We start from the raw sequence: 27,500 nt of genomic DNA on the forward strand, positions 1-27,500 counted from the left end.
GTGTCCGGGACTTCCCTGGATCCTGGCCCCTGGAGGCCGTGGTTCTTGGTCTCAGCCGCCGGAGACTCCGAGAAGGAAGGCTAGCCGGAGCTGGGCGCGGCGGGACAGGGCGGGGACGACAGGCCAGCGCCTCCCTGGAGACATCCCCGCCACGCTCCGCCCCTCTTGCCCTGGGTCCCCAGACTCCAGGCTGGAGTGGTCGGGGCAGCTTGGCTGACCGGATATTAAACTGCGAGAGTTGTCGCACGTGGACACCCTCCTGCCTGTCGTGACTGTGTAAAACAAAGACCAGGAATCAATGTCTTCAGAGGCCATCCCAGCCTTGCCCTCGCCCCAGATGAGAGTGGCCTGCGCTGAGACTTCCTAGGGATGGAAACACCACACCATATACTCTCTTCCCTATCTGGATCCCAGGCCCTTGCCTGCAGGGAAGTTCTTTCCCTTGTCTAACCTCTCTCCGGCAGGCTCAGTACATTCCCTCTGAGCCCGTCCCCAAGGAAGACGGAGAATGGCTGTCACCCCACCCCCACCCCGCCCGTGCTAACCACGCTTTGGAAATTTGCAAATTGGAATTCTCTCCTTGGATTTTCTCCAAGGTGAAAAACTGCGACTCAACTTTTCAAATAACTTTTTCTCTCCACCAGCGAACCTCAGAAGGGACTGTAGAGTGGTAACCGAATCCAACCCAAAACGGGAATCTCCTGGCCCCGTTCCTACCCCCACACCAGGCATAGGCACACACACAGTCCCCGACAGCCTCAGCCGGAACATTCCAGAGGCCCGGAACTCGGTACTTGCTAAGGCAGCCATTACTGGATAGCACTCTGGTTGTTAGAAAGCTCTTTCTTACACTATTTCAGGAGGAACGCTCGCCCCTCGTCGCCTGGCAGCTTCCCCACCTCACCTCTGTTGGCAGAGACCGGGTGAAGGTGGAGGGGGTGTCAGTGCCTAAAGCCTTAGCAGGCTCAGCAGCCCCTCACCCCCACCCAGGCTCTCAGCGCCTTCCACTCAGAGCCAAGCGCGGCGGAGCGCGAAGGGGCGGGGCCGTGGGGGACCCACCAGCTCTGCCCTGCTGCAAATCACTTCCAAGCCGGTGAGTCAAAAATAGTAACAGTTGTTGTGTTGCCCCTCATTTCCATGTTGTCAGTTTAATGTGCCGAAGTACAGAAGCAATTCCTGATGTCCCTACCTCTTTCTCAGTGTCCCCCACCTACTCCCTCTTCCCGCTACCCTCCCTGGAATCATTTCCTCAGCCCGCCCCCCTCCTCTTGATTCGCAGCCCTAGTAGTCCCAGAAGGAGATACTGTTGGTCTCCGTGGGAGCCGAGCAGGAAGAAAGGCGGGGCCGGAGGGGGCAGCGGCCGCGGTGGTGAGGCCCTGGACTACAGCCTCGACCCCGTAGCAGCCTCCGCAGGTCCTGGCGGAAGCGCAGGCCCAGAAAGGCGTAGAGCACGGGGTTGAGACCGCAGCGGGCGAGGGCCAAGCCCCCGGTCACCAGCAGTGCCAGATCCTTGCGCTTGCTGGCGGGGCAGCTCCGCTCGCGGGCCGCCAGGAGGTCGGCAGTATCCAATAGCAGGGCGAGACTGTAGGGCAGCTGCAGCACCACGAAGGCAGCCACCAGGGCCACCACGACGCGCAGCGCGCGCCGGCGCTCGGGCCCCCTGGTGGCCAGCAGCGTGCGGCCCAGGAGCGCGTAGCAGGCCGCCATGACGCCCAGCGGCAGCGCGAAGCCCAGGACCACCTGCGCCACGGCGCTCACCCCCTTCACCGTCTGCGTGAGGCCCTCGGGGAAAATGAGACGGCAGCGCCGCTGGCCTTCTCGCTGCCCGTCCTGGCTGAAAAGGAGAGCAGGCAGCGCCAGGAGCAGCGACAACAACCACACGATGACTGAGACCAAGTGTGCACGGCCCGGCACCGGGGGCCTCGGTCCAGCTGGGAGGGCCCGCGCGATGGCCACGTAGCGGTCGGCGCTGATACAGGCCAGGAAGAGGAAGCCGGCGTGGAAGGAGGCCGAATAGAGGCCCGAGATGGCGCGGCAGGTGACACTTCCCAGACTCCAGCCCTGCAGAGCCCCGGCTGCGGCAAAGGGCAGGGTCAGGGCCAGCAGAAGGTCGGCCAGGGCCAGCTGGAGCAGGTGGGCGGAGGTGGGCGAGCGGGCAGCGCGTCGCGCCGCCAGGTGCGTGGCCAGGACCAGGCCATTGCCAGCCAGACCCAGCGCAGCCACCGTCAGGGAGACACTGGGTTGGAAGGCCCGACTGAAGGCCTGGACATCGGCCTTGTAGCAGAGTTCTGGCAGCGGCTCAGCCGAGTATGCCTCCTCATCGTCCCCGGAGTAGGGGCCCCAGGAGACCTGGGAAGGCCAAAATGAGAAGAGAGACCTTATGAGGCATGCCTCCACCACACACCTCCCCCTCCCGCACATGCATTCCAAGCTGGGGGCTCCTGTGTGACCAGGTACAACGGTACAGTACCCGGGAAGAAGACATAAACTCTTCTCCACACTCTTCTTAGCACACCCTCAGACAGGCCTTGGCTTCCCTCGCACCCCTCCTGCCTCTACATCCAGCTTCCTCGGTGACCTTGAGTGAATCACTTGCTCTTTCTGGCTCTCCAGTTGCCTAATGCATAATGTCGAGATTAGAAATCCTGACCAGCCCACCCGGCAGGGTTGTTTGAAATAAGGAAGATAATGAATGTGAAGCATCTGTGCTCTCCATAGGCCAAGTGTCTGTATTGTTAATAAATCTTAGCGCTTCAGTTCTTCTGCAGCGCCCTCTCTTGGAAGAACATCCACATGCAGACTTTGCCTGAGACCTGGTCCCTGGACTCCATGCTTGGCCTGAAGAGGTTTTCTATGTCTCCTTTCCCTTCTCCCCTTCTCACCCCCACCTCTTAGCCTCCAGTACAGGTGCACTGAACTACTCATGACAAGGGGGTCGTAAGGGTTGGAGCTCAGGTTTTCTGGGCTCAGTTGGGACCTTAGATCTCTAGGTTCAGTTCATCCTCCCTCTGAACCCCAGTCCCGTCCCCCAACCCCAGCGTCTCATTACCAGCCCGATCTATCTGGAGGGCCCCTGGTCCCAGAGGGCTCCAGGCATCCTAGGTAGGTCACAGCATGGCAGAGGCCTGGTGCTAGCTAGAGAATCCCGTCCCTTCACCTTACCCTCCCTCTCTGTAACCATTACCCCCCTGCCCCCACTCCCACCTGCTTTGCGGGCTCAGTCCCCATCTCTGGCTACTCGGGTTTCTGAGGTAAAGCCACTGGGTACAGAAGTTAAACTAGTGGGACAGGAAGGAAGGGGCGGGGAGAAGGGCCAGGAGGGCGGTGGGGATTAGGGTCTGTGGGCCGTCTCTACCTAACTTTCCTATTCTACGTCCTAAAAAGTAATTTCTCCTTACCGTGCCAGTAGAAAAAGAACGGGTTTTGTAATATCGTCGTTTGCAGCCACCTGTGTGATCTCAGGGAATATCGTCGTTTGCAGCCACCTGTGTGATCTCAGGGAATATCGTCGTTTGCAGCCACCTGTGTGATCTCAGGGAATATCGTCGTTTGCAGCCACCTGTGTGATCTCAGGTAGGTTTTCTGACCTCTCTGAGCCTCAGGTTTTTCATCTGCAAAGTGGAGTGAGGTAAAAATGCAGAATTCACAGGGTGCTGAGGGTGCCTAGTACGGGTGCCTGGAGCATAATTTGCTGTCAGAAAATGTTAGATTCTTTTACTTACTCTTCTCCCCATCTCCAAGCACCCTCCCCTTCCATCTCCCTTTTCTTGGATTTTTTTCAGGACCCCCTAACCGGCCCTAGCCTCCCTTCCCCCATCCCTGCGGCCACAGTCTCTGTCGGCCTCGGGTTATTCCGGGTATTTCCCGGCGACGGGAGGCTCTCTACCCCCGCCCATTCGCAGTAGGGCTGAGGCGCGCGCTTGCGCGGGGTCCGGGAAAGCGGCGCGTGCCAGGAGAGAGAGGCTGGGGGAGGGGGGAGGTGAGAAGAGAGGGTGGAAGGAGAGGCGAGAACAGCGGAGAACCAGGAACAGCACAGAGAGAGACAAGGGAGAAAGGTTGGGGGGAGAGAGGAAAGAGGGAGGGGTGGGTAAGGGGTCGAGAGAGAGCCATCCGCTGCGAACCCCAGGAGGAAAGCCCGAGCTGGAACTGGAGCCCTAGCCGGAGACGGGCACTGGGAGGCGGCCGCCGGGATCCGTCAGCCCTGCATGATGCGTCTCCGGCTCTTCTGCATCTTGCTCGCCGCGGTCTCGGGAGCCCGGGGCTGGGGCTACTGTGAGTGCGGGGCTCGCAGGCAGGCGGGGTTGGGCCTGGGAGTCTGAGGTCTGCAGGGCGGGTCCCGCACCGCATTGCGGCTGGGTGGTCGCGGGTCCCTTCCCGGCCGGCGCGCGCTCGTGCGCTTTCATCCTTTCCTGCCTCTCCCCGGCGCTCCGCAATGCAGCTCCGAGGCTGGCGCGCGCGCCCGGCGATGGGGCTGGGCTCAGAGCTGAAGATAGAGCCGGCCCGGGCGAGGATTGGGGACTGGGATCCAAGCGGGAGCTAGTGCCTGGGTTTGAGGGTTGGGAATAAGGGTGGTGCCAGTGACCCCGCTAGGGTTAAGGTTTTGCCAGGGGCTGGGGCTGGGCTTGGAGCTGGCCCAGGGACCAGAGTTTGGGGCTGAGGCTGGGGCTGGATTTTGGGGTTGGGATCCATGCAGTATTTGGTGACCCTTTATGATGCTAAGGTTGCACGTGGAACTGGTGATGGTGCTTGGACCGGCTGGGGTTGGGACCAAGGCCTGGATTTGGGGTTGGTGCAGGTCTGTGGGCGCTGCTGACTGGGATTGAGGCTAAGGCTGGGGCTGGATTGGTGTCTTGGGGTGACTCAGGTTCTAAAAGATGCTGAGGTTTGGGATTGTGTTTGTGGGTGTACTGATCCCCAGCTGGTACTAGGCAGGGTCTGGACTACAGGTTCTTCCAGAAGAAGAAGGCAGCCTCCCCGAAGTGTGCAGCTGTTGCTGCAGACCAGGTTGAGTGGATGGTTTAAGTTAGTGCTGGGTCTGCAATGGGGGAGACCAGGTTGAGTAGATGGTTTAAGTTAGGGCTGGGTCTGCAATGGGGGAGAGAGAAGAAAGAGCTCCGGTTGCTCTGCGTGCTGGGCCTTTGGGAAGACTGGGAGGGGCCACCCTGATCAACATGTCTGTTCCCCCAACCCAGACGGCTGTGACGAGGAGCTGGTTGGGCCCCTGTATGCACGCTCCCTGGGTGCCTCCTCCTACTATGGGCTCTTCACCGCACCCCGTTTTGCCCGGCTGCACGGTGAGCGTGGTGGCGCCCCATGGTGGGGTGGGGGACTCTGGAGGGCTGGAGGTGAATGGGGAGCCAGTGGTGAAAGGCCTTGCCCCTTCTATAGGCATAAGCGGATGGTCTCCCCGGATTGGAGACCCAAATCCCTGGCTCCAGATCGACCTAATGAAGAAGCACCGGATCCGGGCTGTGGCCACGCAGGGCTCCTTTAACTCTTGGGACTGGGTCACACATTACATGCTGCTCTATGGCGACCGAGTGGACAGCTGGACACCGTTCTATCAGCGAGGGCACAACGCGGTACTCCAGGCTCCCTGCGCACACACTTGGGGAACCTTTTCAGCTCTGTGACCTGGGCTGGGCCGGGCACAATCTTGGGGGAGGGGCAGCAGGCAGTGGTGAGGGCACAGATGAAGAGCAGTGACTTCCTCCCCAAGGACTCAGTCCAGAGGGACTGTCGGCTCCCCATGTGTGCAAGATATTCCCAGTGACAGGGCTTAACATACTTCAGAGTAAAATCTGGGAGAGCTTCATGAAGGTGGTGACATCTGAGTTGACCTTTGAGGATATAATGGGACGCTCTAGGCTAGGGAAACTGTGTTTGTGTAAAGCCATGAAGGCAGGGGAGATAAGGAGTGTTTGCCTTCCAGAAGTTGAGATTGGCTAGATGCGACCACTGTGGACTGGGAGGCTGTGGAGAAACAAGCAGGGGTGGGGACGTGGTCACTCCTCTTCCCTTGCCCCTCAGACCTTCTTCGGTAACGTGAACGAGTCGGCGGTGGTTCGCCACGACCTGCACTACCACTTCACGGCGCGCTACATCCGCATCGTGCCCTTGGCTTGGAACCCGCGCGGCAAGATCGGCCTGAGGCTCGGCCTCTACGGCTGCCCTTACAGTAAGGGTGTGAGGTCGTGGGCGGGGTGGGGGTGGTGCCCGGGAGACAAAGAGTCTCCCCGGTCCCCAACCCACCTAGTGCCCCTCGCGCAGAGTCCGACGTGCTCTATTTCGATGGCGATGATGCCATCTCGTACCGCTTCCCGCGAGGGGTCAGCCGGAGTCTGTGGGACGTGTTCGCCTTCAGCTTCAAGACCGAAGAGAAGGACGGGCTCCTGTTGCACGCCGAGGGCGCCCAGGGCGACTACGTGACACTCGAGCTGCAGGGGGCGCACTTGCTGCTGCACATGAGCCTGGGTGAGCTCAGAGATCCCGGCGCAAAGCCTGAGGCTCTCCTCCCACGTCTCTTGTTGCACCTCCTCCGCGAAGCCGCACCCCACTCCTTATCCTTCCCTTCCTTAGTGTTTGGACCAACCCACCTTTTTCGTGTAAAATTTGGTGCTAGCAAAACACTGGACTCGGGATCAGGAGAAGCGGATTCCAGTCTCAGCTCTACCACCTACCAGCGGGACAAGCACTTCCCCAGTCTGTTTCCTCATTGTAAAAACGTTGTATATACGTATACACACACGCCTAAAGCGTTATTATTTTGCATCTCAATCGCTTTTCATAACATCCACATGATGAGGTAGAAGCAACTATCGTGCCTCAAGTTTTACTGATAGGAAAACAGAGGCTCAGAGAGGTTAAATGGCTTTACTCTAAGTCCATACTTGCCAATGGCCACTGCTCCATCCCAGGCTGAGGGTGGTCCAATCTCTGTATGCCCACCCTCCCTGGCTGCCCTGGGCCCTGGGCAGTCCCTCCTCTGTGCTGCCGGCTGCTGCTCTGCCTGGGGACTAGCTGGGCAGTAGGGCTCGCTTGGGTTTTCCAGGTTCCAGGTCTGACCCCGCCCCACCCTACCCTCAGGCAGCAGCCCCATCCAGCCAAGGCCCGGTCACACAACCGTGAGCGCTGGTGGCGTCCTCAATGACCAGCACTGGCATTACGTACGCGTGGACCGATTTGGCCGCGAAGCAAATCTCACCCTGGACGGCTACGAGCAGCGCTTCGTGCTCAATGGCGACTTCGAGAGACTGAACCTGGACACCGAGGTGAGTGGAGAGGGGAGGAGCCATTTGGTTAAGTGGGATGCTGGGTGGGCCGGTGGGGGACAGCACTTTTCTCTACCAGAGGTAAGACTCTGCTTTCAGGTGTCTGAATATGCTAGCAGCCCTTGGCAAACTCCCAGAAAGGCCTGGGTTTTTGTTGTTGCTGCTGCTATTAGCACGCAGATTCCCGGACTCCACCCCAGAACTACTGAGATGGAGTCTGGAAATCTGGATTTGGGGGATCGGACAGGATGAGAAAATTGCCCCCTTCAGGCCCTGATCTGCAGATAAAGAATCCCAGACAGGTTCATTGACTTACCTAAGGGCATGCAGCCAATCTGTGGTGGAGTCAGGGCTAGAACCCAAGCCTGGGGAGGCCCAGCGAGCTTCCAGCTTCAATACCGATACTGGGGCACTGTGTGTCTCAAGTCTTATAAAACTCAATCTGCCTGGAGCGTGGGACAGTGTACGGCGGGGGTGGGGGGGGAGCGTGAGAAAGGCGTGCACGCTGCCACGCTTGTCGGCTCAGTGGGAAAACTTCTGGAAACTTCACCATTGATCCTGATGGGAGTGGCCCCCTGAAGCCATTTGCAGTGTACTCACTCCTCACTCCGCCCCGCAGATGTTCATCGGGGGTCTGGTGGGCGCCGCGCAGAAGAACCTTGCCTATCGGCATAATTTCCGCGGCTGCATGGAAAACGTAATCTTCAACCGAGTCAACATCGCGGACCTGGCCGTGCGGCGCCATTCGCGGATCACCTTCGAGGCCAGTGGGCCGGGGAATCTGGGAGGACTGGGGCGTCAAAGCCGCTTGGAACCAATCATGTAAAAGCCGAGGACCCCGCTCCCCAGCGGGATGCTCAAGTGGGGGTGATGGTGTCATCACTGACTCACAGGAAGTGCGAAAGGCCAGCTCCCAACCCCCCTGTTAAAAGCTGTGGTGCGGTCTGAGCATCTCCTCAATTATAACCGAGGAAAATAAGGTGTAGCGACCCTGAGTGGCTCCACCAGGGGTCACGGAGCTGCGCAGGGGCTGAGGAGGGACTTGAACCCAGGGCTGTTTCGGTGTGTGGGTGTGGGTGCTCCCCCCACCCGAACTCAGGAGCGTAATCAGGCACTGCTGCCGGGAAGCAGGCGGGAAATGGCCTCTCCACGCTGCAAGGAAGGGAAGGAGCGGTCGCCCCTGGAGACCATGTAGATCAGGATAGAGTCCTGCAGGCCGACTTGGTGGCTGGAGACCCCCTCCACAGCTGGACATGTTTCTGGGGGAGTTGGGGAGGTGCACCCAGGGAACCTCACTCCTCACAGAGGTGGGGCGGGGCATCGGCTCGGGTGCTGACAGACCCTCACTTTCGTCCCTAGGGTAAGGTGGCATTCCGTTGCCTGGACCCGGTTCCTCACCCCATCAACTTTGGAGGCCCTCACAACTTCGTGCAAGTGCCTGGCTTCCCTCGCCGAGGCCGCCTCGCAGTCTCTTTTCGCTTCCGTACCTGGGATCTCACCGGGCTGCTACTTTTCTCCCGCCTGGGGGATGGGCTGGGCCACGTGGAGCTGATGCTCAGTGAAGGGCAGGTCAATGTGTCCATCGTGCAGACTGGCCGAAAGAAACTTCAGTTTGCTGCTGGTGAGGGGTGGAGGGAAGGGGGAGGCACAGGGAGGCCAGGGAAGGGCAAAGAGCAGAGGAGTTTGTAGGCCTGGACTGAAGCCTTTGCACACCGGAGAGGGGTGAGGGAGTGAAGGGAGGGAGCAGGGCAGGAGGTCCCAGGGCCCTGGGAAAAGGTGGGAGTGGATGGAGGCTGCTGGGAGTTGGAGGGCGGGGCAGATCTGAGGAGCTAAGGAGAAGCAGGAAGGCCGAGAATCCTGGTACTCTCCAGTTCCGGAGGGTCTCTGGAGGTGTCATTCAGTTACGACTTTTGTGTCAGCCACTGGGGTTCCACACAGTGAAGAGAGACATTCAGAGATGTCACCACTCAGGTTGCTAAGTGTGAAAATGGGAGGCACATAGGCTACTGTTAGGACACAGAGTGGGGTTGCTGCCTCTTCTAGAACGTGGTGCCCCCCCTCCCCCCCACACACACCATCCTCCTGTCCTGTCCAGGGTTCCGCCTGAATGATGGCTTTTGGCACGAGGTGAATTTTGTGGCACAGGAAAACCATGCAGTCATCAGCATTGATGATGTGGAGGGGGCAGAGGTCAGGGTCTCATACCCACTGCTGATCCGGACAGGAACCTCATACTTCTTTGGAGGTAAGCGGAGGCCGACCTGGCTAGACCCCTGTCTCTGGGTGGGAAGGCCCCATCTAAGTCCACCCAGACAGGGCTACATGGAGAGTTTTGTAGCAGTAAATCCCTCTTGTCCCTCTGGGGCCTTGGGGACTGGAAGGTCACTGTCATTGTCTACTAGCCCCCTTCCTTCCTTCATGTCTGGCTCTCCCTTGGCATCTCCCTGGGGGAGGGTCGCTGGAGTCTCCCCTGGGGAGGGCCTCACAGGGGTGGTTGCTCCAGGTTGTCCCAAGCCAGCCAGTCGATCGGGCTGCCACTCCAACCAGACGGCGTTCCATGGCTGCATGGAGCTGCTCAAGGTGGATGGTCAACTGGTCAACCTGACTCTGGTGGAGGGCCGGCGGCTTGGATACTATGCTGAGGTCCTCTTTGACACATGTGGCATCACTGATAGGTATCCAGAAGCCCCTCTCCCTACAAGAGGTGACCCCTCCAAAGCCCTCTTCCATGGTCTCCCAATGATGGGAATGGCCTTTCTCAATGATCTCCCTTCTCCTGGTCCCAGCTCCAAAGTCTCCTACCTGGGGATGATTCCTCCTTGACCTCTCACCTTCTATTTCTTCCCTTAAAGTGACACATGCTCAGAATGGAACTGAAGCATCTGTTTTTGGTCCTCGAGGGTTTTATTTGGGGGGTGGGGGAAGTAAGGCATTATTTATTCCTTTGGGGAAGGGGAAACAGTATAGTACTTGAGCCCTGAGGCCTGCCTAATGCCCCAGCATTTAAGCTTGGTAGGTGGAGTATGTTTCGCACTGGGTTTTGGTGCTCCCAGGAGCTGGGAGTGAAGCTTGTAAGCATCAGACTCTACGCTCAAGCTCCCCGTAAGGCTCCTTCCCTCGGTGCTGACCCCTCACCTAGGTGCAGCCCTAATATGTGTGAGCATGACGGACGCTGCTACCAGTCTTGGGATGACTTCATCTGCTATTGTGAACTGACAGGCTACAAGGGGGAGACCTGCCACCAACGTAAGCCAGCTTGGGTACGGGGGAGAGTCAGAGACAGGGGAGGTCAGGAGGTTTCTGGCAATCCTGAGGCCGCTAGAGATGGTAGGGCTGGCCCTCCTAGCCCCCAGGCCCTATAGCTGCCTTTTCCCCACCTCACCACCGACCAGCTTTGTATAAGGAATCCTGTGAGGCTTATCGGCTCAGTGGGAAAACTTCCGGCAACTTCACCATTGATCCTGATGGGAGTGGCCCCCTGAAGCCATTTGTAGTGTACTGTGATATCCGAGGTAAGTGGCTCTGACGGGTGGCGGGTGGCGGAGGGGCAGCTGACGAGGCAATGCGGGAGTGTGGGGGAAATGGAAGGATGGAAGGGTGGACAGGGGCCAGTGAGAGTAAATGGTGGTGGGGGTAAAGGAGGACAGAAGGGGGAAGGGGACACTCAGGGATTTGTAATCTAGCCTTGCAGGTAGATTCCAGCTTCCTGATCCATTCCAGCTGTCTCATCTCCGGCCTAGGACGTTGGGGGCCTAGAGCTGGGCTGAAATGGAGCTGCTGGCCACGTTTCTTGTCTCTGGATTGCAGTAGTGGTGCTGGGGGCGGGGCAGGGACATGGGTAGGGAAGGCCCGTCTCCAGCCACAGCTCTGTCTCATCCCCCTCCCCCAGAGAACCGGGCCTGGACAGTTGTGAGGCATGACAGGCTGTGGACAACTCGGGTGACAGGTTCTAGCATGGAGCGGCCATTCCTCGGGGCCGTCCAGTACTGGAATGCATCCTGGGAGGAAGTCAGTGCCCTGGCCAATGCTTCCCAGCACTGTGAACAGTGGATTGAGTTCTCCTGCTACAATTCCCGGCTGCTCAACACCGCAGGTTAGGGGGGGTGGGGGTGGGGGTGGGGAGGGCAAGAGCTGGAGGAGAGACCGGTGGGGTCTGGGAGAAGAGGATTAGAGGGTTCAAGGGAGCCCTGGGCTACAGGATTCAAGAAAGGGTCTGGGCTGGTTGGAAGGGTGAGAGAGGAGCCCAGAGGCTAATGGAGGGCAGGGCCTGGAGACTGCCTGCACCTCTTCCCCAGGAGGCTACCCCTATAGCTTCTGGATCGGCCGAAATGAGGAGCAGCACTTCTACTGGGGTGGCTCGCAGCCCGGCATTCAGCGCTGTGCCTGTGGTCTGGACCGGAGCTGTGTGGACCCCGCTCTGCACTGTAACTGTGATGCCGACCAGCCCCAGTGGTAAGGGGGACAAAGGGCCAGGGCTTTCAGGACGCCAGGGACCGCTGAGCGGCACAGGCTGAGCCACCACATCCTGTCCCCACAGGAGGACCGACAAGGGCCTGCTGACTTTTGTGGACCATTTGCCCGTCACTCAGGTGGTGGTGGGGGACACGAACCGTTCCAATTCGGAGGCCCAGTTCTTCCTGAGGCCTCTGCGCTGCTATGGTGATCGTGAGTGACAGACCCTTTTTGTATACCCTCCCAGGGTCAGCTCTCCAGTCTCCAAAATCTAGGCTACCTGATCCACTGGGGGTCTCTAGGACACACTGCCAGACACCCCAGCTCCTGGTGTGATATGCCCACACCTGTGTTGTTCCTCGGCACCTTCCTCTCTTTCATTACACGCCTTAAGTTTCCCTAGGGACCCCTAGTTGTCCCCTTTTGCCCTGTCTCCCCCCGACCTGAGGCTGCCTCACTCTTCTCCCCTCCTACCTCGCTGACAAGGCCTTCCTCCATCTGGTTTTGTAGGAAATTCCTGGAACACCATCGCCTTCCACACTGGGGCTGCACTGCGCTTTCCCCCAATCCAGGCCAACCACAGCCTTGATGTCTCCTTCTACTTCAGGACCTCGGCTCCCTCAGGAGTCTTCCTAGAGAATGCAGGGGGCCCTTACTGCCAGTGGCGCCGACCTTACGTGCGGGTGGAACTCAACAGTGAGCAGGCAGACGTTGCCGGGGGATGAAGATCCCTGGGGAGGTGTGGGGTGGGTGGAGGCTGGGACAAGTGACAAGGGGTAAGATGCCCCTCTGCGAGGCAGCATGGAAAGGGCTTCAGATGGCGCTGGCTTCTACACCCAGCTCTTTTTTTTATATATATAAATTTATTTATTATTTATTTATTTATTTTTGGCTGCGTTGGGTCTTCGTTGCTGTGCGGGCTTTCTCTAGTTGCAGAGAGCGGGGGCTACTCTTCGTTGTGGTGCGCAGGCTTCTCATTGCGGTGGCTTCTCGTTGCGGAGCATGGGCTCTAGGCGTATGGGCTTCAGTAGTTGTGGCTCGCGGGCTCTAGAGCACAGGCTCAGTAGTTATGGTTGCACGGGCTTAGTTGCTTCGCGGCATGTGGGATCTTCCCGGACCAGGGATCGAACCCGCGTCCCCTGCATTGGTAGGCGGACTCTCAACCGCTGCGCCACCAGGGAAGTCCCCCAGCTCTGTCTTGACAGCTGGCTTCATGACCCCGAGCGCCCACTTAGCCTCTCTGGGCCTTAGGTCCCTGACTTGTAAGGAAGCTGGACTCCTGGTGTGTGGGGGTCTTCTACCTGATGAGCTATGCTTCTAACCTGAGAAGTGGGGCTGGGAAGCTGGCTCCAGGGATCTGGGAATTTGAGAGAGACCAGGGGTATGAGGGTTTTTTTCTTTTTTTATACATTTATTTATTTATTTATTTTTGGCTGCATTGGGTCTTCGTTGCTGCGAGTGGGCTTTCTCTAGTTGCGGCGAGTGGGGGCTGCTCTTCTTTGCGGTGCGTGGGCTTCTCATTGTGGGGGCTTCTCTTTGCTGTGGAGCACGGTCTCTAGGAGTGCGGGCTTCAGTAGTTGTGGCTCGCGGGCTCAGTAGTTGTGGCTCGCAGCCTCAGTAGTTGTGGCACACGGGCTTAGTTGCTCCGCGGCATGTGGGGTCTTCCCGTACCAGGGCTTGAACCCGTGTGCCCTGCATTGGCAGGCGGATTCTTAACCACTGCGCCACCAGGGAAGTCCAGGGTATGAGGTTTTAAGCAGTTTATGGGTTTTGTCCCAGGCTGTAGACAGATTGGAGGGACATTCAAGGAGCTCCAAAGGGTGAAGAAGAGGGGTTGTATCAGGTGAACCTGTGAGGGATCTTGGAGGTCTGAGTCCTCTCCCCCTAACCCCCAACGTTGTCCAGCATCCCGGGATGTGGTCTTCGCCTTCGACGTGGGGAATGGGGATGAGAACCTGACAGTGCACTCCGATGACTTTGAGTTCAACGATGACGAGTGGCACCTGGTCCGGGCTGAAATCAATGTAAAGCAGGCCCGGCTCCGCGTGGATCACCGGCCTTGGGTGGTGCGGCCGATGCCCCTGCAGACCTACATCTGGCTGGAGTACGACCAGCCCCTCTATGTTGGTGAGCAGCAACCCAGAGGCAGGTCTGAAGCCTCTGACACCTTCCCCCGCTCTCAAGGCCACTCTCCTTGTTTCCAGGAACCCTGTGTCTTCGGTCCCGATCCCCTCGACCTCAGAGTGAGCCAAAGGCCCACCTTTCCTCTCCAGTCCCTGGCATCTATTCTGTTCTTCTAGCCCCCTCGGCTCCCTTCCGAACCCCAGTGCTTATCCCTGTCTCTGGCTCTACACCCATTTCTTGACCTGCCCACCTTCCCCAGGATCTGCGGAGCTTAAGAGGCGGCCCTTCGTGGGTTGCTTGAGGGCTATGCGTCTGAACGGAGTGACTCTGAACCTGGAGGGCCGTGCCAATGCCTCTGAGGGTACCTCACCCAACTGCACGGGCCACTGCGCCCACCCCCGGTTCCCCTGTTTCCATGGAGGCCGCTGCGTGGAGCGCTACAGCTACTACACCTGTGACTGTGACCTCACGGCTTTTGACGGGCCATATTGCAACCACGGTTAGTGCTGCTGGTTATGGGAGGACAGGGAGCCATAATGGGATGTAGGGAGGGCAGGAAAGGAAGGAGGGCACAAAGTCAGCATCGGGGAAAACTGTGGTCGTCCTGGGTTCCTGCGCTCTGAGCTGGGACAGTCAGGCAGTTGAAGACGTTGGGTGACTCCAAAGGCATAAAGTGGGGCAAAAAAGGGATGGTACAGCTAGCTGGCACGAAAAAGATCAAAAGCAGCAAGGAAATAACTTCCCCATCTTCCCACTGTCACCGAGGGAACACAGGTCACCCCACTTGCAAGCAGCATATCCCCCCAGGCTGCACGACGCCCTCCTATGCCATTTCCTATTGGACAATCGCTTCACTCCTAAAACATGTCTACAGCCTGGTCCTTGGTTAAGGCAAGCCTTGACATTCACCATAGCAAGATTCTGCACATATACCCAGACTGCAGCCTCCCTAAGGCTGGTCTAGGGGTATGAGTGAGCAGGGAGGTCACTGGTGGGAGAAGTCTGGTGAGGTAGGGAGATACAGGGACTAAGGGACTGACAGAAGGCCTTTGGTTTGGGTTCGGAAGCGTGAGTAGTGGCGGGTGTACCAGATGGGCTTATGGTATCTCGATTCTAACCTTGACTGTCCACTTACTGTGCATCCCTAGGCAAGTAGCTGCCCATTTCTGAGCCTCACTTTCCCCAGCTGTGAAACGCGGGGGTTGGATTAGATGATCTTTTACATCTCCCATGATATTAGGATTCCATTCCGTGATACGGGGGGGCCAGAGGACCTAAGAGTGAATGGAGACGGGTTGTGGTGGTGGCTGAGACTGGGGACACGTGCCAGAGGGTGTGTGTGGATGACATACACAGCGTCTGAATGTGGGAACAGGGGCCCTGACCTCACTCCCTCTGCCTTCAGACATTGGCGGTTTCTTTGAGCCGGGCACCTGGATGCGCTATAACCTCCAGTCAGCGCTGCGCTCCGCAGCCCGCGAGTTCTCCCACATGCTGAGCCGGCCAGTGCCGGGCTATGAGCCCGGCTACGTCCCCGGCTACGACACTCCCGGCTACGCGCCCGGCTACCATGGCCCTGGGTACCGCCTGCCTGACTACCCGCGGCCTGGCCGGCCGGTGCCGGGCTACCGTGGACCCGTCTATAATGTCACTGGAGAGGAGGTGTCTTTCAGCTTCAGCACCCACTCCGCCCCCGCCGTCCTGCTCTACGTCAGCTCCTTTGTGCGTGACTACATGGCTGTGCTCATCAAGGAAGACGGTAAGCCCCCCGAGGCGCTCGCTCTCAATTCCAGCTGTCTCTGGGTGCCCTCCATTCTCGTAACTATCGATTGACCAATACAAGGACTCAGGTGCTCTTACAAGATGGGGGCTTTGGGAGCTGAGAGGAGACCCCCCTCTTCCTCCTCCCCACCCTACAGGGACCCTGCAGCTGCGCTATCAGCTGGGCACCAGTCCCTACGTGTACCAACTAACCACCCGCCCCGTGACTGACGGCCAGCCCCACAGCGTCAACCTCACCCGGGTCTACCGCAACCTCTTCATCCAGGTGCGTGCAGGGGGAGGGGGACAAGGGAGGCGGGCCGGTTCAGACCACAACCTCGCCATCTAGGTTGCGGCAGTGGGAAATGCCAAACGTTTAGCATTTGTAGAGCATGTTCCAGTTTACAGAGGATGTTCATGTGTGTAATCTCACGGGACCTCACAACCTCTCTGTGAGGTAGTTCAGGTAGGCAGCTCTTCTTCTTATCTTCGTTTGACAAATCACTAAAGGGGCTCAGACAGTAAAGTGGTGTTCCCAAAGTCAAACCACCGTAAGCTGCTCAAAACCAGGTTGTTGGGTTTTTAATACCAAATCCTATGTCTGGGTCCAGGGGTTCCCCACCTGGGACTGAGCTAGGACTCACCACCAACTGGGAGAGGAGAGTTCCAGCCTGGCCTGGGCTACGTCCGCCCCCAGTTCTCCCTCCCTCATCTCCTTTCCCCTCCCCACTCAGGTGGACTACTTCCCCCTGACAGAGCAGAAGTTCTCACTGTTGGTGGACAGCCAGCTGGACTCACCCAAGGCCTTGTATCTGGGGCGCGTCATGGGTAAGCTGGGGCTGAGAGGGCGTTCTGGGTAAGGAGCTGTGGGTGAAGTCCCTGGAGCCCGGAGGGGAGTGAAGGACGGGGAGTGGCATTGAAGGTGCTGATAAAGAGTGGGGACCTAGCGATGGTGAGAGGGGGCAGCGCTATTGGTGGTCCAAGCCCGTTTCTTTCTGGGCTGCCCCTCCCTCAGAGACGGGAGTGATTGACCCGGAGATCCAGCGCTACAACACACCAGGTTTCTCGGGCTGCCTGTCTGGTGTCCGATTCAACAATGTGGCCCCCCTCAAGAGCCACTTCCGAACACCTCGACCCATGACCTCGGAGCTGGCTGAGGCCCTTCGCGTTCAGGGAGAACTGTCTGAGTCTAACTGCGGGGCCATGCCACGTCTCGTCTCAGAGGTGCCACCTGAGCTGGACCCCTGGTATCTGCCCCCAGGTACATCCCTGGGACACAATAAAAGAAGGGAAGAGAGGGACAACAGGGAAAGGAAATGATTCTTAACCTGGAGGCGGCTTCTCCTACCTGGTGCTTTCTCTTTTTCAGACTTCCCGTACTACCACGATGACGGATGGGTTGCCGTACTTTTGGGCTGTGAGTAGCACAGTCACTACCCTGACCTCCTCATTCTACCCTCTGGCTGTCAGCGTTGCCTCCCTGCCCCGTATCCTCAGGGCTGAGGGGTGGTGAAGGCACTAGGTGCATGGTGGCGCCCAGAAGGATGAGACAGGCTATGCTGAAGGTAGCTGATAATCAGGTTGGAGATTTTTAAATGTCTGAGGATGCTATAGACTTTTAATTGAAATGAAATATCACAATGGGGCTAAGCTTTTACAGTGATGTGCCCATCAATGCCTGATCCCATATACCATCTCTTCTCAGTGGTAGTCCATTGCTGGTCACATCTGACTTTATGACCTTGCGGATCAGATGATCTCCACTTCCTGACGAGCAGCTTAAGTCACATGCTTATCTGCTGGATCATGGTCATTATGTTCCACCAAAGTCAGGTGTTCAATATCTACAAGGTCCCAGAATTAGGCAGGAACTGTTTATTAAAAGGAGCTTTACTGCACTATAAAAAGGTACATTTTATGGTACGTAAACTATATCTCAATAAAACTGTTACAAGAAAATTAAAAAATAAAATGAGGCTAAAGCTAAGGGATGAGGAAATGGGGGTCAGTAACATCCAGAGGGACGAGAAATTGGGGTAAGTACCAGGGTGGAAAGAGAATGTTACAAACAGAAGACGGCAGGGATGAGCCAGGAATTTAGACCTACCAGATACTTAAGAATGGCTTGATGTGGCCATACAGCTGACACTCTTGTACACGTATGCTTTAGGCCAAAAGCATACATGTGTGTATGTATATAGGTGAAACCCCAAAGATCTGCCCTGAATTGTTCCTTTTTTTCTCTTTCAGTTTTGGTGGCCTTCTTGCTGCTGGGGTTGGTGGGAATGTTGGTGCTCTTCTATCTGCAAAATCATCGCTACAAGGGCTCCTACCACACCAATGAGCCCAAGGCCACTCACGATTACCACCCTGGCAGCAAACCTCCCCTACCTACTTCAGGCCCGGCCCAAGCCCCAGACCCGGCCCCGACACCAGCTTCTACCCAAGTTCCAGCCCCAGCCCCTGGCCCCCGGGACCAAAACCTACCCCAGATCCTGGAGGAGTCTAGGTCCGAATGAATCAGGAGAAGGGCTTCAGGGACCAAGTCCATCTCCTCCAAATTCCCCAATCCCTGCCTCTGCCCCACCCGTCAGGGACATTTGGCTCCTCTTAGCTGGCTCTGCTCACCCAGAGGCTTTCCCTCCTGCCAAGTGTGGTGGGCAGAGCCACAGATGGGACCAAAGGGAGTGGCTGCGCCTCACTGCCTAAACCAATGCCCTGCCCGTCCCCGTGTCCCCAGGCTCCTGGTGGTTTGCCTGCCCCAGAGAAGCCTCATGGGGTTGAGACAGGCCCTTCCTGCCATCCCTGTCCCAGCTGCTGCCGGGGATTAACAACAGAGTGCAGGGGAGATTAACTGCCTCCCTTCAAATATTCAATCTCAGCAGGGACAGATGTGTGGGATTGCAGGGATGCACGGGGTATGGGGGGAGGCGGCTGCTGAATCATACCCCCCGGCCTCCCCCCTCCCCTGCAGAACATCTTCCATCGGCTTCCACTCAGTTGGGGATTAGGGAGGGCTTCACTGATGTCTCCCACCCCCGTTTTTTGTTTTTTACAGAGACCGAGAGGCCTCAGTTTAGCACCTTAGTACCTCCACTGCTTTACATGCTTTAGCCAAAGCCATAAAAAACTTGCAATGTAGAGAGAATAACGCAGACACGCTGACTAGCCAGCCCTCTACTCTTCCTCCCTCTTCCAAGATATGCAGTAGCCTTGGTGCCCGTCCAAAGGCTTGGCCCCCCTCTCCAATGCATGAGGAGCCCTCTTTCCTCCGCTCAGAGATGCTGCTTCGTTCGCCCCGGAGGTCATATTCTTTATATATATTTTTTGTTGCAAAGTCTCTCTCTAGAGAAACTCTATATATTACTCTAATTTTTTAAATTATCAGTTTATATATAAAAGAAAAAATCAATCGACTGTCCTGTCCTGTGCTGTGCCCACGGTCTGTAGTGTGCTTCTCCTGTGTTGGAAGTCTCATGAGGTCTGCTGGTCATTCACCCAAGCCTGATCCGGCCTCCACTCTGAAGCTGTGCTCTCAGACTTGGAGCTGTTCTAATAAAGCAGAGTGACAGAGCCTAAGTCTGTGTGTGGTAGCTGGCGTCGTGGTTAGGGCACAGTGGGATGATTTTAAGGCAGCTAGTCTGACGGCTCCAGAAACTCTATGGGGAGCACTCAAAATCCTTGCATCACCTACTGGAAGCCTGCTTGCTTCTTGCCAACGCCCTACCCCAGATCTCCCCCAACCCCAGATCTCCGTGGACAAGCGGAGATCAGAATGCTACAGCTTCAGCCCGAGCTGCCCCTGTACCACCATCCCTGGATCCTTCCAGGGTCCGTCCCCGGACCCCGAAGCACACAGTACACAACTTGCCAAAATGGATTCTACCACTTTATTCAGATAAGAGGTCACAAGCCACAGGACTTTAAAGTGCGTGAAATTCACTGGCAATAGAGCCGCACATATACCAGCCTCCCCCCGCCGGTCCCCACCACCTTGCTCCATCCATCATTACATGTCTGAGGGGGAGGGGTTAAGACCCGTCATTCAAAGGTGGGGGACAGCAGGGGATAAGGACGGGAATGCTGGAGGAACAGCAGTAGTAGTGGTCTGACACTGGGGGAGGGGATCAACCACAGTGATTCTGTACACGGAGGGAAGGGTGGGGTCAGCCTAGCCTCTCAAAGGCTGGATGTAATTTTCCCCCCATCTTCTCCTTATAGCCAGCCCCCGGCATTTCAGACAGCCCTAACTCTTCCTCCTTCATCTGCCTCTGGTTTTTCCCTATAATTTATGAGTAATTTGGAGCCCACAGTCCAGCTAGAGGGTGTCCCCTATACACAATGCATACAGACCACAGCAGGTGTAGATTTCAGAATCATAGTGGGGGCTGGCCCAGTCTGGTGGAAAGAGGCTTCTGTCAGGAACTAGCTAGGCGTGTGCTCAGTGCTGGCTGCATGTGTGCCCACAAGTGTGGTGAGTGAGAGGATGTGAGTGTGTGTATGTGTGTGTGTGTGTGTGTGTGTGTGCACGCACGTGCGTGCATGCACGTTCCACAAAAATCTCTAGGTGACAGTTTGGCCAGAGGGAACCCTACTCCTTGCTTCAGGGGACAGCCAGTGGGGTTAGAGGAAGGGGGTGGTCAACACAGACTGGGGAAGAGAGGCTCTAATTCCCCAGAGAGAAGGGAGAAGCCCGCTCCCGTACCTAACACTCCCTAGGCCAGTCTGTACCTGCCCATGTCTTTTTCCCCAGCACAATGCTCCTTGTTCCCTGCAGCTCAGCACCAGCTGTTGACACAGGGGCGGCTCTCAGAGCTGGCGCCATTCTCACTCAGTTCTTCTGTTTCAAGGCAGCTCCTCCTGCCTCCACCATGACATAAGACAGAACTGAAGGAGAGTCTTCCACTGTCTCCTTCCCCCTCCTCCCTCAGGAACGAGATTTGGGCAGGGACCCCAGAGACCTCAGCTCAAGCTCCGCCTCAATCTATAGACCTTCTAAAGGACATAAAGTGCTTTGCGTGAATCCCAGAAAGAACGGCGTCGTGCGCTGGCGCAGGCGGCCGGCCTGCTTCTCGACACTTCAGATACCCTCTGCCGGCCTGCACCGCATGCGCGACGCCACCCCAAACACGTGCAATTTGGGAGCTCCTTGCCCACCTCCGAACACATACTGTCCTTTCCAACAGCAGGGGCTACAGACAGGAAAGTAATCAACCACTAACCTCCCCCCGCTCTAGTCCAGGCCTGCACCCCTGTACCCGGAAGAGAGGAGCAAGAGTGGCTCCCAGCCTCTAAGGGGAATGAGAGGCCTGAAGACAACTACATCTGCAGGGAACCAGAGCATCACACCCAGGCTGCAGACCCCCGCCCCCCACCCCCGTTCTTCAGTGGTGGCGTAATGCCTGCCTGCAGCCGCTAAGCCAGAACTTTGGAAGGGGCTGACAGGGCACTGGTACCTGCTCCCGGGAATCTGAAAACGTGTCTATCCATCTCCAGAGTACACAGAGAAGGTTTCTCAAAGCCTGCTGGGCCCCAAGCTTAGCAGTTTAATTACTGTCGTCAGGCTGGTTCTCACTCTCTGCCTGTGGAAGGATGGCACTCAGCTTTCCTTCTCCCAGCATTGAATATCTTTACTTAGAACCCACACTCTTTCAGTTTGAAGCCTGTCAGGAGGAAAGAGGTAGTAAGATGACCCATCTCCCCTCTGAGTTCGGTCTGTGCTGCCCGCCAGGCTCGCCTTTAACCCTGACCACTCATAAGCTCCAGGTACCAAACTTCACTTAGCCTGTCCTCTCCAGGTCTTAGGACCACAGAGAGATATGCTGGCAACCCAACTACAGAAGGACCCTTGATTTGGAAAGTTAGGGTAATGCTTGTTAGGAACCGTCCAAGTTAACTCCTGAGGCCCACAGCCTGGGTAGCTGATGAGAACTCAAGCGTAAGTCACCCGCCCCCAGCCTGTGCTCTCTTCCTCCGAGGCCTGAGGTCGGTCTCCCACTTGTGCAACTCTCTCCTGGGAGCTCAAGCCCTAGCTGCCTCTGTCTCCCCTCTCACTGAGACAGTTTTGTCCCCGCTGGACACAGCTGAGGCCTCACTACAGAGGGAGCGGGTAGGGGTTTCTCGGTGTGGGAGACACATAGTGCAGGAAACTGGGGCAGCAGTGGTGTGTGCATGAAAGCAGGACAGTGCCGCTACCATAAGTGCTGGCGAGGGGCCCAGGAGGCCTAAAGGACATCGGTCTCCCTCTCGATCCCCACGTACTTGAGGGCATCAGCTTGGCTGTACCTGTCCCAAAGCAGGAGGAGGAACCAGGTTACTAGCAAGGCTTTTGGGATTGAAAATAAGGAGTCCCCTCCCGTTTCACTTCCCCTCCCACTCCCTACCAGCAGCTTACAAGGCTCCCACTTCTGAGGCAAGGCATCAGAGATCAGAACAAAGAAAAAGCCTTGCCCACCATGAGATCTTCTCCTTCATCCATATCGCTCACCTTAAGCCCCCAAATCAGTTTCAACAGCCACCCCTTATACCTCTAGGGTCACTTCCCTAGGACTACTCCTGGCTGCCTCACCTGTAATCGAAGAAGAGCTCTTCACCAGCCTGAATCGCCCTCTTGGCGAAGATCCCAATCCGATGATCCCCATTCACCATGACCACTGAAACAGGATAAACCCAAGGCTAGATTTCTACTTAACTCCAAGTCAACAGTCAGTAGTGAGTCTGGGCTGATTTTCTCCAAATTCCCAGTGGAAACATACATGAAGTGGAGTTAGAAAGTACTCAATGAAGGTAGTTGTCTCTCTGCTTTTAGATCTGTTATTCTGGCCAGTGACAGGGGGAAAGAATTATCTTTAAAAGATTCATGTTTTGGGGAAAATGTTTATAGCGTATCCAGTGAAAAAAGCAGACTGAAAAACTGAGAGAGAGAGGCTCAAAATGATACCAGACGTGAGTCATGATTATCTTTGGACAAAGAAATAACTCAGCTGTGAAAAAAACTGAATAATGGATAGAAATCATAGTAAATGAAGCATCCACCTCCCACCCCACCTCCCAGGTTACCGGGAGCTCACCTTTGGCGTAACAGTTGGGGTTCACTGAATGGTTTGCAAATCGAATTTTGTTTCCTTTCCGGGTAGCGTCCACTACAAAATCTGTATAAAGTAAACCAAGGAAGACCATGAGCTCACCAGGCAACTCTACAGCTTCCTGAGCCTGAGTCTGAAATCAACTAAACTGTAACAGAAACAATACAATGCAGGGGGGCCTCTGAAGCCAGCACACCCACAGGAGCTAGAAACCAGCCTCGTGTGGAAGCGCTCCCCGTGGGTGCCCCTCTTCTTGCTGGAAGCACACACCTCCCCTCCCATCTACTGGGGAGGGAGATTTCTGAGGTGTAAGTGCTCGGTGCTCTGAATACAAACACAACCCGGAAATGGAGGTTCTCCCAAAGCCAGTGAACTATGGCTCATGGAGTCTCTGAGTTCAGTTTCACCGCTGTGCTCTGAGCATCTGCTGGAAGACTCAGAGCTGACGTGAACCTGTACTACGACCAGGGGAATGTGGTAGCAAGACCTGCCCGAGACCACCTGGGGATGCGAGAGAGCCTCCCTACCGTTGTTGAGGTTGAAGAGGAAGCTGGACATGTACTTGTCATAGACCTTCCCTCGTCGATCAGCCTCATCCTGAGAGATGAGCTGCAGAGACAGACAAGGAACAAACAGGGGGATGTGGCTGTCTGTTCAGGGCACCACACCCTGCCTCTAGAAAGGGCTGGGAGGGGGCTTATTGAGGACCACGATGAGAATCGTCGGACGGACAGCTCGGCTTCTTTCCTCCCAATCCCCACCCACCCAGGCTGACCAGCACTAAGGCTGACCAGAGTCTCCTGCCCGCACCCCTTGAGTAGCCTGACTTGCCAAAAAGCCCAAGAAAGAGTGGTTTGTTTCAGGACTGCAAACCGTTCTGTGGCATCCCCTGAGAGGCCACATGAGAACTCAGCTGAGTTATTTAGAGATTAATTCACAGAAGTCTGGCCCACAGAAAATCAGGGTTTCTCATCAGTATCTCCCCAGATAAGAATGTGGGCCAAACCGATAGCACTCACCTCACCACAGTATTCAGAAATGAATTCGTTCTTCTGCACAGACTCCTTAATGAAGGTACCCCATCCGGCCACATCTGAGGGGGCCAGCAGCAGGTGCTGGGGAAGAGGGAGTCAAACCTCAGACTACAGGGCGTGTGTGAGCCAGTGGGGGATGTGTGCTGGACGTGCATGTGTGCTGCGGGGAGCAGGGTGGAAAGAGCTAGTAACTGTAAGAGGATCTGAAAACAGAAAAGGCTCTAAGTCATTGTGTTCTGGTGGGAGGTGGTGAAAGGAGATATGACACCCCTTCCTCTAGCCCTAGGGACCTCCTGGGCCTGAGCCCATGGAACTCACTGTGGGTGTCCAGTAAAAACAGACAATGTCAACGATATGGCCCTCCTCTCTGCTCCTCTCAGCCTGGCCAGGTCAGGGGATCATTTTTCTAATCCCTCAAGGGGACCAAACACTTGATTAACTCAGAAAGCGTGTGTCTGTTAGGATTTACTGACACTGGTGTACAAACTGCCTAAGGAACCAGTAGAAAAGGGCCACTCGGACCGTCGGTCCTTCCCACTCCATCTGGCCCCGAGTCCTGGGAAAAGCCCTCACCTTCTTGAGGCCACGCTGGATGCTGCAGTTCTTACAGGAGACCACCTTGCAGTCCCAGTGCTCCGAGGCCCCACAGGTGAGACACAGGTCGGGGTCGCACTCTCGCACCGCCAGGTAGCACGGGCACTGCTTGGTGTTGCACTGGGTCTTGCAGCGACAGCCGGGAAAGCGATTCTGACCTGTGCAGGGTGCAGGCGAGGGTAGAGAGAGAAGCAGCCTAGTGCTGGGGCTCGGGTTTGACTCAAGGGACAGCAGGGAAGTCCATGTTATGGGTTCAAGGGTATGTGGCAACAGAGGAGAGAAGCTGCCTTCCCAATAATCACATACTCAAGTGTTTTTCAGAGAAAATGGAGTGCCTACCAACATTCATGCCTGTAAGTCAGAAAAGCAGCTTTGACTCTGGAGATGTGTTTCCCAGAGATTCCCTAACAATGCTCTCCCCTGCTTTGTTAGTAGAATTTGGAAGGGAGGTGGAGAGTGCCCCAGAGAAGAAGAAATCAGTGCTCTTCACTGGTAAATCCTCACTACCAAAACAAGAATCATTTTCAGAATGCATCCATTCTATCATCCTCCTCCACTCCTCCCAGCATGAACACCCATCCCTCCACTGTGGTTAGGATGGATATCTGCTCTGGGTTACGAGGTGCTTCCAGCACAACTGCCTGGGCACCAAGGTCTGCAAGCTCTGGGGGCTGCCTTCATACTGCTCAGCCTTGAGTGGAGGAGGGCACGCGGGGATAAGACGTGAGAGAGAAGCACTCTGAGCCTCTGTTCCACACTCTGCTGACATCCAGACTGACCTGATGCTAAAACTCCAGATATGAGACTAAAACAGACACACACAGAACTGTAACCTGTATACATTGTAAAACAATATCCTGGATAGGGAGGCTGTGTTTTTGCACTTTAAGGAAAAAGATTCCCCTGTTTCTTAATGCTGCCCTGAAAGGTGAAGCTGGAAAAGCAGCTGATTTCTGTGTAATTGTTGCTTTTAAAATCATACACATCAGGGTTTTTAAAAAATGTTTTTTCCAGATCTTAAGTATCTTGTTTTCCCTGGAGAATGCTTCAAACACAGCAAGGAGAATATGAGAAGGCCCGTAAGCAGCAAAGGGCCTGGGGGGGTGGGGGCCGGAGCGGAGGGAAACCTAGGATGCTGAGGCCGACTATTGCAGCAAACGGAGAACTCTTACAGTCAGGGTTGCACTGGCAGAACTTCTCACAGAAATTCTGAGTCATGATGCAGGGGCAGGTGCTGTCACAGGGCCGGTCTGGGTGGTCACAGGGCTGGTAGTTGTACACTTGGGTGGAGGAGTTATCTAGGAGAGAAAAGAACAGACAGGACACTGCTGTGCCCACACTCCCAAGCTGCCCTCCCTCCCAAGGGTCCAGTTGCCCCCATTCAAAGGAGGCTTGTTCTGATCATAACCTTGGACACACATTTAGCACCTGAAGTGAGAAGCAATCACAGGTGATGGTTCATAAGCTACAGTGGTGTGAGTTGCTTTGTGGGGAGAGTGTGGAAATGGTCCAATCACAGGGCAGCTATTTTAAACACTAAACAAAGCCTAAAACCTGGCAAATGGCCCATGATGAAAGTCAGAGACCACAGGCCTGTGACTCTACCTCCTAAGAGGTCTTCTCAGCTGCAGTGAGGGGCTGAGCTGTTCTCAGCTGCTGCAGGGGGACCTGCGATGTGTGCGGAGGCCGTGCCGGGTCAACAAGTGCAGCCGTGGGTGGGGCAGCGGGAGGGGCGGCCACAGGCTGCAACCTGAGCGGATCACCCTGGTGGAACTTACCTTTCTTCAGCTGAATTTTCCTGCAGTGAGCAGCCCACAGCCTGCAAGAGATGGTACAGCTCAGGGTCATGGCCCTGGGGAACTCTGCAGATTCGGGTAAGTGATAACATGACCTGCTCTGAGGGACTGCGGTCTGATGACTGGGGATCCTCCCCAAATCCCTTCACAGGAGGCCTGGACGTTGGTCCACGGAAGCTGGAGTCCATCCTACCTGCAGCTGGCCTATGCCTCAGGATTTAGACATGAACAACACCCCTCTCAATAAACAAACATACGTAAAAGAACAAAAACCAGATGCAAAACAAAACCCAACCCTCTACGTCTATTAAAATGCTATCGTTTCTCCCCGTCTCCTCTCCCCTGCCCTCCCTCTCTTTGGGGAGGTGGAGATGTGGGGGCATTTCAGGACGGGGAGGTTGAAAGGGAGAAGACACAGGGATTTCCTTCTACATCTAGAACTGGTGTCAGTTCCTTGGGGAATAAAGCCAGGCAGAGTGTCAGACACACACACACAAAACCAAAAGACAAAAAAAACCTTCCAACCCTAAGCAAAGACTAGCTAGAAGGCAGTGTTGTTATGCAGCTTAGAAAAACAACACAAATGCCAAAAACAAAAAAACCAAAGACAAAAAAAAACTCCGGTCAGAGCTGAGAAGTGGGCACAGTGGTAACTAACAGCCAGTGAGAATAAATGGCCTCAGGGTGGAGCCACGAGGCTAGCTCACATCCTACTGGTCGGGAGCTTAGATGGAAAACCAGTTATTTCATGGTCCACAGCATCGAGGGACAAGGGAAGGGCTGGTCCAAGGCACAGACCCACAGGGAGCACTGAGAAGGCTGGCCCCCCGCTGGGTGATGCTGAACTGATGGGCAGTGGCTGAAGAGGGAGGCAGCAGGGAAGTCCTAGGGGAGGTCAGAGCACAGGGACAGCCCGGCCATAGAAAGCCCTCTGTCCGACCCTTGCCTGTGCTTTCTCTTCTTCTTCTGTGAGGGGTTCATGAGCTCATCTGTTGGCAGCTTCAGGATAAGTGATTCTTTGACTGCGAACTGGAAGACCTGGAAGAGAAATCCAACAGGACCTGTCACTTCTCCTTGAGCTGAGTGGTCAGATAAGTGACCCAGCCCGGTGCTGGGCTTGGGAGAGTTCTGGAGAGCGCACAGGCCGATGACGGAGCATCTTCAGTAGGGAGAGATAGAGTGGCCCTGGGACATTGGGTTACTGGCTCTGCAGTTAATTCTTAAGTGTTTATCCTGATTCGAGAAGGAGAAATACTGAGTACAGGTACAGTTTTCCTGGTCAGTAGCTTTCATCTACTGCTTTGCCTACCAAGCCCTGAGTGGGCCGATTCTTACCAACAGTATCTGCCTCTTCTTAGGAAGGGCAGCACCGTGTATCTTGTG

At 56.0% G+C, this 27,500-nt stretch overlaps 3 protein-coding genes across 4 annotated transcripts in view; 1 reads left to right on the forward strand and 2 right to left on the reverse strand.

Annotated features, from left to right (window-relative positions):
* Positions 1-1,241: 1,241 nt before the first annotated feature.
* On the reverse strand, positions 1,242-2,421 carry CCR10 (C-C motif chemokine receptor 10). Its single transcript, XM_060134804.1, has one exon. It carries the CDS (start codon positions 2,419-2,421, stop codon positions 1,282-1,284), a length of 1,140 nt encoding a protein of 379 aa, XP_059990787.1. The 3' UTR covers positions 1,242-1,281.
* A 1,089-nt stretch (positions 2,422-3,510) lies between these two features.
* On the forward strand, positions 3,511-19,187 carry CNTNAP1 (contactin associated protein 1). Its single transcript, XM_060134801.1, has 25 exons — positions 3,511-3,573; positions 4,127-4,272; positions 5,193-5,294; positions 5,389-5,582; positions 6,031-6,178; positions 6,271-6,474; positions 7,087-7,271; positions 7,891-8,034; positions 8,631-8,892; positions 9,367-9,516; positions 9,775-9,946; positions 10,411-10,517; positions 10,664-10,783; positions 11,161-11,364; positions 11,567-11,723; positions 11,809-11,936; positions 12,234-12,419; positions 13,629-13,850; positions 14,107-14,346; positions 15,253-15,606; positions 15,767-15,894; positions 16,343-16,436; positions 16,624-16,869; positions 16,978-17,025; positions 17,859-19,187. The coding sequence occupies exons 2-25, from the start codon at positions 4,206-4,208 to the stop codon at positions 18,125-18,127; spliced, it is 4,131 nt and encodes a 1,376-aa protein (XP_059990784.1). The 5' UTR covers positions 3,511-3,573; positions 4,127-4,205; the 3' UTR covers positions 18,128-19,187.
* The window catches only part of EZH1 (enhancer of zeste 1 polycomb repressive complex 2 subunit), a 32,539-nt gene continuing 23,988 nt past the window's right edge, over positions 18,950-27,500 (reverse strand). The window contains exons 13-21 of one of the 2 annotated variants that reach the window (XM_060134803.1): positions 27,064-27,155; positions 26,100-26,140; positions 25,494-25,619; positions 24,301-24,479; positions 23,713-23,808; positions 23,221-23,302; positions 22,679-22,759; positions 22,177-22,261; positions 18,950-19,160 (exon numbers count right to left, since the gene is read on the reverse strand). In XM_060134803.1, coding sequence (XP_059990786.1) covers positions 19,103-19,160; positions 22,177-22,261; positions 22,679-22,759; positions 23,221-23,302; positions 23,713-23,808; positions 24,301-24,479; positions 25,494-25,619; positions 26,100-26,140; positions 27,064-27,155 — 840 coding nt within the window. In that variant the 3' untranslated portion in view covers positions 18,950-19,102. Of the gene's footprint in view, positions 19,161-19,484; positions 21,894-22,176; positions 22,262-22,678; positions 22,760-23,220; positions 23,303-23,712; positions 23,809-24,300; positions 24,480-25,493; positions 25,620-26,099; positions 26,141-27,063; positions 27,156-27,500 lie in introns of those variants that run through there. The other variant, XM_060134802.1, reaches the window with a different exon arrangement.

This window comes from Lagenorhynchus albirostris, chromosome 20, assembly GCF_949774975.1.
Source record: "Lagenorhynchus albirostris chromosome 20, mLagAlb1.1, whole genome shotgun sequence".
NCBI classification, from domain to species: Eukaryota; Metazoa; Chordata; class Mammalia; order Artiodactyla; family Delphinidae; genus Lagenorhynchus; species Lagenorhynchus albirostris.

What these genes read in the sequence shown, in the direction of transcription:
- CCR10 (XM_060134804.1), bottom strand. Translation starts at nt 2,421, where the DNA reads ATGTGCGGGAGGGGGAGGTGTGTGGTGGAGGCATGCCTCATAAGGTCT.
- CNTNAP1 (XM_060134801.1), top strand. Translation starts at nt 4,206, where the DNA reads ATGATGCGTCTCCGGCTCTTCTGCATCTTGCTCGCCGCGGTCTCGGGA. An exon ending in ATCAGCGAGGGCACAACGCG is followed by an intron (nt 5,583 to 6,030) that starts GTACTCCAGGCT and finishes CTTGCCCCTCAG; the next exon opens with ACCTTCTTCGGTAACGTGAA. An exon ending in TGTGCTCATCAAGGAAGACG is followed by an intron (nt 15,607 to 15,766) that starts GTAAGCCCCCCG and finishes CCCACCCTACAG; the next exon opens with GGACCCTGCAGCTGCGCTAT.